The sequence below is a fragment of the Bison bison genome, unplaced genomic scaffold (assembly GCF_000754665.1).
Source record: "Bison bison bison isolate TAMUID 2011002044 unplaced genomic scaffold, Bison_UMD1.0 scf7180017849896, whole genome shotgun sequence".
In the NCBI taxonomy this organism is placed as follows: domain Eukaryota; kingdom Metazoa; phylum Chordata; class Mammalia; order Artiodactyla; family Bovidae; genus Bison; species Bison bison.
In genome coordinates this window covers 549,276-558,831 of record NW_011480469.1, presented here as the reverse complement: position 1 = coordinate 558,831, position 9,556 = coordinate 549,276, and the positions used below count along the sequence as shown (strand labels likewise).

Sequence of the window (9,556 nt, the reverse complement as noted above, 5' to 3'; positions counted from 1 at the left end):
ACTCAGCCATTAAAAAGAATACATTTGAATCAGTTCTAATGAGATGGATGAAACTGGAACCTATTATACAGAGTGAAGTAAGCCAGAAAGAAAAACACCAATACAGTATACTAACGCATATATATGGAATTTAAAAAGATGGTAACAATAACCCTGTGTACGAGACAGCAAAAGAGACACTGATGTATAGATCAGTCTTATGGACTCTGTGGGAGAGGGAGAGGGTGGGGAGATTTGGGAGAATGGCATTGAAACATGTATAATATCATGTATGAAACAAGTCGCCAGTCCAGGTTCGATGCACGATACTGGATGCTTGGGGCTGGTGCACTGGGACGACCCAGAGGGAGGGTATGGGGAGGGAGGAGGGAGGAGGGTTCAGGATGGGGAACACAGGTATACCTGTGGCGGATTCATTTCGATATTTGGCAAAACTAATACAATATTGTAAAGTTTAAAAATAAAATAAAATTAAAAAAAAAAGTGAGTTTGCTAATCATGCATTTCATCAAATAGTTCATTTATAAAATGGAAGCAGAATGGAAGGTAGGCGGTTACTTTGTTATATGTAACAGTCTTAACAGGACTTTTTTTTTAACCTTCTGCTTGGGTTTATGACATATTTAATTTGACTGAAATGGTTTAGATTGTTATAATATGCATTAGGGAATTCCATTTATTAAACTTTCTATTGGTGAAACAGAGGCGAGCCCTGTGCGTGTCACTGCAGCTTGTGTTTTGAAGATGATTCTGTGGTGGGACATGCACACACACCTCTGTTTACTGCAGCCACACTCCTCAGGCTTCCTTCTCTTCAGATGCCCTCTCACTTCTCTCAAATTCTTAATTTTATCTTGCAAAGCTTCAATCTGGAAAACACACACACCAACAATGACATCATACGGTCAAGATCTTCTATACGAGGTAACTTTCTTTCCACCCCGTTTTCCGTGATCCATAATTATAGCTATTCATCTGAGACAACAGTTTGGAAACAAGCTGAGCATAGACTAGGTCTACCTCTCTATACCGTCCAATGTGTTATAATAAGCATTAATAGCTGGCTCTTTCATAATCGAATCATTCTGCTCACAGAGATTTCAAGAGGTCAGGCTTTTCTCACTGTCTATTTTGCTTTCCGTCAGGACTATCACTGTATCACTGGAGAAAGAGAAGCACCTTGTTCTTCTATTTTCCACCTAATTATAAAAAAGGATGAGCGTACACAGCAGGGCTGGCGAGCAGAGTTTGCAACTGGAATACACCTGCCAATCACGTGGCTTCAGCTCACCTCTTTATCAATGAAGGCCTTGTGGTCCTTCCAGGCTCTGGCTGATTGATAAAGTTCTCTCTCACAATGGATTGTATCATTTGGAAGAATAAAGCACCTGCAAAAACAAGCTACATTAGAAATAGGTTTCTAGTCTAGTATCAGAAAACATTAGAGGGACTTCCCTGGTGGTCCAGTGGTTAAGATTCTGCACTCCCAATGCAGAGGGTAGAGGTCTGATCCCTGGTCGGGGAACTAAGATCCCATATGCCACGTTGCCAAAAAGTAAAACACAAATAAATTTTAAAAATGCACCTAATGCTGGTTCCGAGGCTCTTTGGAAAACACTTAAAAAAAGGCAAGTAGTTTAAAAAAAAAAACATTAGGAATAGCAGAGGGAACTTCATTATCTAAATGCTTAACTTGGATGTTAGCATTAATTTGGAGCTGAGCCATAAACAAGGATAAGTGGGAATATTTCCTGGCAACTGGCAAGGTCAGAGGATGGTGTCAGAGAGACATCATCACAAAGTGAGAGGAAATATTTAAGCATCACCCCAAACCCCATTTCTGAAAGCCCCACCAAATACTGTAGGAAAAGAATGAGGTTCTCACAGCCATAATGGAAGTGACTGACTTGAAGAAATACAGAGTTAGAAGGGGTTTATTAATCCAGCTCATTTTGTTAAAAAGAGCCTGACTGAGGGGCCTCTTTCAATGTGAAGTAAGAAGCAGCCCCAGGGATGGACAGCAGGTGAGATGGGGTCGGGGTCTATCAACACTGAAAGAGAAACCAAGCTGGGTCTAAATCTTTCAGTATCCAACCATAACCATCACAGGAGCCTAGAGACCCTTGTCCCAAAGATAAAAGTCCTGGCAGTCCTCATGGCACCCTGCCTCCCTAAAGATGAAATGAAAAGAAAACAAAGATACTGCTAATGCATTTGGAAAGAAAAGACTTCTCTATCAAGAGAGCACACAGATTTTAGAAAGATGAACAGGGCAGTCGGTCAAAGCCGAGGAGGAGTCATCTCCCCCACCCCACCTCATCTCTGTGATTCTCTGGGATCTGGACAGGTCAGGTGTTTCTGATCTCACATCCATCCCCAATCTACACCATCTTTCTGGAAGCTTCTCTAGGACCCAGAGCCCTCCCTTGGGCTGTATTTCATCTCTGAAGTCCTGAGGGTAAACTGCTCTGAGCCACGGTGACCAGGCAGCAACGGGGCACCTCTGCAGTCCGGGTAATGATTTGTACGTGTTTTCTAGACCCCACAAAGGTAACCGCTTCAGAGCAGAACTCCATGCCTGCTAAGTCAAGATGTGACAGCATCACTCTGTCTCAGGGCCCAGCTGATCAGCCTTCATGTGATACCGACCCAAAACAAAAAGTGTCCAAATCTATGACAGTCTGGACTCCTGTTGCTTCTCACTCAGTCGTGTCTGACTCTGCGACCCCAGGGACTATAGCCCACCAGGCTCCTCTGTCCATGGGATTCTCCAGGCAAGACTATTGGAGTGGGTTGCCATTTCCTCTTCCAAGGGATCTTCCCAACCCAGGGATCGAACTCACATCTCCTTCATCTTCTGCACTGGATCGAACTCGCATCTCCTTCATCTTCTGCACTGTAGGCGAATTCTTTACCATTGAGTCTCCTGGGAAGCCCCTCTCTTGATTCTTAACCCTCAGTTATCACGTGGTCTAGCACTCAGACACTGCCCTGCTGAGCGATATTACTTTTTGCAATGGGGAAAAATTATGACAATATGGAGGGATGGCTTTGAACTCAACCCCCGTGACCACAGAGCCTTCTTACTTGTGTGTCACGCGGACGGTGGTGGGCAGGCCCACGACATTGCCACTGTCCGCCAGCATTGTGTCCCCGTCACCATCGCCAGTCGCTTGGTGGCCTCCGGGCCCCTGGCGGCCTTCATCATGACGCTTGGCAATGTTTCTTGGCCGCAAGACCTGCAGTTCTTCTTCTTCCAAGTTGATGTCATATATTTCGCCTTCAAATTCGACTGACAAGGAACGTGTCTGCCGGGTATGGACAAATCTGGGCTTGTACTCTGGAAAGAAGGGAAGACAAATTAACACGGACATCCAGGTATAGTTTAGGAGGGATGAAAATGATCGCCAGGCTTGGAGAGCATTTCGAGGGGGGTGAGCAGCACACACGGCCTTGCTAGCTGGCCCGAGGGAATTCATGCGGGAAGAGGCAGGCTCTGGTCCAGGCTTGAACAGCGCAGAGTGGTGTGCTTTTCTGGACCTTAGGCCCTTCATTCCTCAAGTGAGGTAGTAGGTCAAGGTGATCTCTAAGACTTTCTGCTTACGGTAGGCTGTGAACTTCTACTGCCTTAGTCACTCAGTTGTGTCTGACTCTTTACAACCGCATGGGCTATAGCCCACCAGGCTCCTCTGTCCATGGGATTCTCCAGGCAAGAATACTGGAGTGGGTTGCCATTTCCTTCTCCAGGGGAACTTCTATTGAGTTGGCTAAAAATTTGTTTGGATTTTTCTGTAAGATGGTATGGAAAATCTGTAAGATGGTATGGAAAACGAACTTTTGGTCCACCCAACATTGTTTTCAATGTGAACTACAAGGCAGTTTGGATAAAACTATAAATAATAGTAATGTCTATAATTTAATAAGCTTTTGCTATGTATTATTTCCTTCACGCATGTGTGCTAAGTCGATTTAGTCGTGTTCAACTATGTGTGACCCCATGGACTATAGCTACCAGGTTTCTCTCTCCATGGGATTTTCCAGGCAAGAATATTGGAGGAGGTTGCCATTTCCTTCTCCAAGGGATCTTCCCAACCCAGGGATGGAACCCACGTCTCTTATGTCTCCTGCGATGGCAGGCAGGTTTTTACCACTAGCGCCACCAGGGAAGACCATTTCCCACGTACATATTTCTAATGCACAATCATGAAAGACAAGTATTATGATAATAAATCCTCACATTAAAACAAAACATGATCAGATTGTCAAAACAGGCTCATGAATGTGGTGTTCTCATCTCTATGTTTTGACGAGAAATCTGAGGTTCGAATGCTACGCATCTTTTGCAAGGTCATGCAGCCAACAGTTGTGGGGGCTTGGACTATAAACTATCAGATTCTAAAGATGACAAAGTTGCCCCTTTTTGACTGGGCTGCCTTTTCAAAAAGGTAAATGGCTCAGATAATGAAGAATCTGCCTGCAACGTGGGAGACCTGGGTTTGATCCCTGCGTTGGAATAATCACCTGGAAGGGAATGGCAACCCATTCCATTATTCTTGCCTGGGAAATTCCATGGACAGAGGAGCCTGGCAGGCTAGAGTCCATGGGGTCGCAAAGAATTGGACGTGACTGACTAACACTTTCACTTTCAAATGTTCCAGACACCTTCTATTTGCACAAATAATAAAAGATTGCTCTAAGAAAAAAATTGAACTTTGCAAATGCTTTCATCAGCCAATGGACTAATGGCAGATGGACCTGGCAGATGGAGAAATAATGCCGGGGGGAGGCCAGTATGCTTTCTGGTCAACATAGACCACTGTCAAAACTCATTGTGGGCTAGGTAAGAGCTTTAACGTGCAAACATGGGCTCCTGCTGCTCAGATGCACTCAGGCTCTGTGGGGGCGCACTCAGTGCTCTGATGTGTCGACCCTGCTGCTAAAGTAGGAAGAAAGGGCACACATAGGCTGCAGAATCAGAACCATCTTGCTCTCTAATGCTCTGAGATGGAATGCCTCTTTGAGGTAGCTCACTGAGAGTGCTCATGAATTCCACCGTGACGGAAAAGAGGAGCATCCAACCCCTGTTCCCCACACAGCTCGAAAAAAATGGCCCTAGACTTCTCCGGCTTGTGCTCAACACGGAAAAATCAGTGTGCTTTACGGTCAGTGCCTGGGGAGTAACACTGAAGTTCTTGGGAGAGAAGAGGCTGCCTCCACCTTCAAGCTGGACACTGGGGATGGTTTCTGTTAAGGGTGAGGGTCTGGGTCCTCTCCTTTGTCATTTTCCCATTAGAAATCTTGGTGTGAATTATTAAACCTGGCATTTTCTTTCAGGAGGAAAGAAAATCTCCCAAGTCAATGATTTTCAGCCTTTTGGATTATCGATTCCTTTAAAGTTTTGTATCCAGAAACGTGCATATATACACAAAGAATATACTTAAAATTTTGGATAAAATTTTAGAGGGCTCAGTGGTCATGTATGGATGTGAGAGTTGGACTGTGAAGAAAGCTGAGCACCGAAGAATTGATGCATTTGAACTGTGTTGTTGGAGAAGACTCTTGAGAGTCCCTTGGACTGCAAGGAGATCCAACCAGTCCATCCTAAAGGAGATCAGTCCTGGGTGTTCATTGGAAGGACTGATGCTGAAGCTGAAACTCCAATACTTTGGCCATCTCATGTAAAGAGTTGACTCATTGGAAAAGACCCTGATGTTGGGAGGGATTGGGGGCAGGAGGAGAAGGGGACGACAGAGGATGAGATGGCTAGATGACATCACTGACTCGATGGACATGAGTTTGGGTAAAATCCAAGAGTTGGTGATGGACAGGGAGGCCTGGCATGCTGCAATTCATGGGGTTGCAAAGAGTTGAACACGACTGAGCAACTGAACTGAACTGATGATCCTATACAGTTCACCTGTGGAGTCTGAGTTTAAGAAGTCTGTTCTAAGGGCTCCCGTTGTTCTAGTCTATGATTTGATTTCTTGGTTCAGAATTTAATGTATTTTGCTTTTCAAAATGGGAGAGGGAGAGGGTGGGAAGATTTGGGAAAATGGCATTGAAACATGTAAAATATCATGTATGAAACGAGATGCCAGTCCAGGTTCGATGCCTGATACTGGATGCTTGGGGCTAGTGCACTGGGACGACCCAGAGGGATGGTATGGGGAGAGAGGAGGGAGGAGGGTTCAGGATGGGGAACACATGTATACCTGTGGCGGATTCATTTTGATATTTGGCAAAACTAATACAATTATGTAAAGTTTAAAAACAAAATAAAATTAGATTTAGCAAAAAACAAAAACAACAACAAAAAAATAAGTACATAAAGGCATTATCACGGAAATGTCACTTTTCGTACTTAGCCACTAGATGGCACTAAACTCTCATTCTTTTATGGAAGGTGCCGCTTCATAGGAATCTGATAGCTAGCTGCCTGATAAGAGTTTTTATAAAAATGCTAGGCAGTGCTTTTCATACTGAATTCGACTAGTTAGACCCTACAAATCAATGAGAGGAATTAGAAAAACACATTGTCCTAAAGCAGACAAGCTTTTTTTTTAAAAAAGCATGCATGCTTCTCTTATTAGTTAAATGCATAAGCCCTGAATTTTTTCTTCCAGTATACAAAGAAAGCCAGATAACATTATCATTTCCAGAAAAAGATGTATACAAGTCTGAGAAACTCCTAGTAGTATAGAATCTATGTGTTCTTTCTTACTATTCAGTTGTTCTGATCTGCTGTAGATGTAAAACAGAAGAATGCAATGAATATCTGGATCCTCATCACTCAGGAAAACAAACTATTAAAATAACTATGCCTCCCATTGTACCACGTTAAATTTAATGTTTTATAGTGAAAGTGAAAGTTGCTCAGTTATATCCGACTCTTTGCGATCCTATGGACTACATACTCCATGGAATTCTCCAGGCCAGAATACTGGAGTAGGTAACCCTTCCCTTCTCCAGGGCGTCTTCCCAACCTAGGGATTGAACCCAGGTCTCCCACATTGCAGGCAGATTCTTTACCAGCTGAGCCACAAGGGAAGCTCAAGAATACTGGAGTGGGTGGCCTATCCCTTCTCCAGAGGATTTTTCCGACCCAGAAATCCAACCAGGGTCTCCTGCATTGCAGGTGGATTTTTACCAACTGAGTTATCAGGGACATGCACATATACATAAATAATTTTATGACATATATTTTTTAGCAATTTATACTGTTAACTCATATTCTAGCTGAAACTTCAGATTTTCATTTTCTTTTTTAAGTATGCATATGTTTGTGTCTGCCGCTTTTACAGAGTATATTTTCATTCTAAGCTTAATATTCACAAAGCAAAATTTCAAATGACCTCAGCTTTCATATTTTAAACAGTTCTTTGCTTTTTAATATTTTAATGTTTTATTTAAAATAAAATATTTAAAATATTTAAATTTAAATATTTAATTTAAATTTTAAATTTAAAATTTAAAATAATTTAAACATTATTTGCTTTTAGCCCCAAACCTATGCATTGGTGATATTTAACATGTAGATGGATCAAGGCTTGTTTGCCTTCCTAACGGCCAAGCCTGAAAGCCTCAGCCTGCCACCGAGAGGGTCACAGGCAATGGCTTACTTGGGGTCCCCTGGTTCCGCAGGAACTGCCTCTGATTCTTTCTCTGGCTCCTGCTGGCCCGATACCCGGACTCGCCACAACTGCACTCTTTGTCCTTGTCGTGGAAGCCACGAAAGAGGGGCCGCGTGCTCTGTCGGACAGCGAGCAGGTCACCAGAGCCCTTGCACTTGTGAATTCGAAGCTTGCCAGACGTGTCCTCGACGCACTGCCACTTCTGCAAGAGCCAACGTGAGAGCCAGTTACACACCCACATCAGGTGTTTCTGATTAAGGACTGCTGCTTTTGTTTTTAGAACCCTGGCAACACCGTTAAAAAGAGCGCATGAAAAAAGGCCAGCTTTCAAGTGACCCTGGAATAAGTTGACTCCTGTTCTCTTAGTTATTTCCTTCACTGCAGGCGAATACAGATGACCACGAAATCACAGGAAATCAGAACTACCTCAATGACACCAGAGCCAAGAATTGATACATAAATCCTCAGCATCCAGACTAAACAGTCTTGAATGAAACATGGAAAAGCCCTTACTTAACTCACCAAGCCTCAGAGCACAGCTGTCAGGGCTGTTTTCACCAGACCCGTCTTTTTTCTGGAAAAAACAAACTTGGCTGCTTTGTTCTCTGCCCTTGAATTTCTAATTCGAGGCCAGTAAGAGTGGCATATGAGGAAGACAGAAATGAATTTAACCTGAGTCCATCATGGCGAGCCAAATTTCATACACGGCAGACAAGAACATTTGCTTCTCTTAGCTCAGGCGGTAAAGAATCCGCCTGCAATGGAGGAGACTTGGGTTCGATCCCTGCGTCAGGAAGATCCCTGGAGAAGGGAATGGCAACCCACTCCAGTATTTTTGCCTGGGAAATCTCATGGACAGAGGAGCCTGGCAGGCTACAGTCCATGAGGTGGCAAAGAGTCAGACACGACTGAGCGACTAACATGCATACACACATAGACATGAGCAGATGAGCCGGGCATCCTCTGTGACTTTTCTTATCCTTCTACAAACAGTGCACACTCTTAATTGGAGGCTAATTACTTTACAATATTGTGGTGGTTTTTGCCATACACTGACATGAATCAGCCACGGGTGCACATGTGTCCCCCTATCCTGAACTCCTCTCCCTCCTCCCTCCCTACACTATCCTCTGGGTTGTCTCAGAGCACCAGTTTTGAATGCCTTGCTTCATGCCTCGAGCTTGCACTGGTCATCTGTTTTACATATGGTAATATACATGTTTGAACGCTATTCTCTCAAATCATCCCACCCTTGCCTCTCCCACATAGCCCAAAAGTCTGTTCTTTACATCTGTGTCTCTTTTGCTGCTTTGCACACAGGGTCATCGTTACCATCTTTCTAAATTCCATATATATGTGTTAATATACTGTATTGGTGTATCTCTTTCTGACTTACTTCACTCTGTATAACAGGCTCCAGCTTCATCCACCTCATTAGAACTGACTCAAATGCATTCTTTTTTTATAGCTGAGTGATATTCCATTGTGTATATGTACCACAACTTCCTTATCCATTCGTTTGCCGATGGACATCTAGGCTGCTTGCATGTCCTAGCTACTGTAAACAGTGCTGCAGTGAACACTGGGGTACGTGCGTCTCTTTCAATTCTGGTTTCCTTGATGTGTATGCCCAGCATGGGGATTGCTGGGTCGTATGGCAGTTCTACTTCCAGTTTTTTCAGGACTCTCCACACTGTCCTCCATAGTGGCTGTACCAGTTTGCATTCCCACCAACAGTGTAAGAGGGTTCCCTTGCCACTAGGTTTTCTCGTTTGAGCTTTCTATTAAGATAGCTACAGAGGTGGGACCTCTCCGGCAGTCTAGGGGTTAAGACTCCATGCTTCCACTGCAGGGGATATGGATTTGATCTCCAGTGGGGGAACTAAGATTCTGCATGCTGCACAGAGAAGCCAAAAAAAAAAAAT

General features: G+C 43.8%; 1 protein-coding gene across 1 annotated transcript in view; it reads right to left on the bottom strand.

The window, feature by feature from the left end:
- Positions 1-9,556, bottom strand: part of SULF1 (sulfatase 1) — a 202,937-nt gene that overhangs the window by 19,134 nt on the left and 174,247 nt on the right. Inside the window, exons 13-16 of the mRNA XM_010848192.1 lie at positions 7,620-7,833; positions 3,088-3,340; positions 1,292-1,388; positions 775-869 (exon numbers count right to left, since the gene is read on the bottom strand). Coding sequence (XP_010846494.1) covers positions 775-869; positions 1,292-1,388; positions 3,088-3,340; positions 7,620-7,833 — 659 coding nt within the window. The remainder of the gene's footprint in view (positions 1-774; positions 870-1,291; positions 1,389-3,087; positions 3,341-7,619; positions 7,834-9,556) is intronic.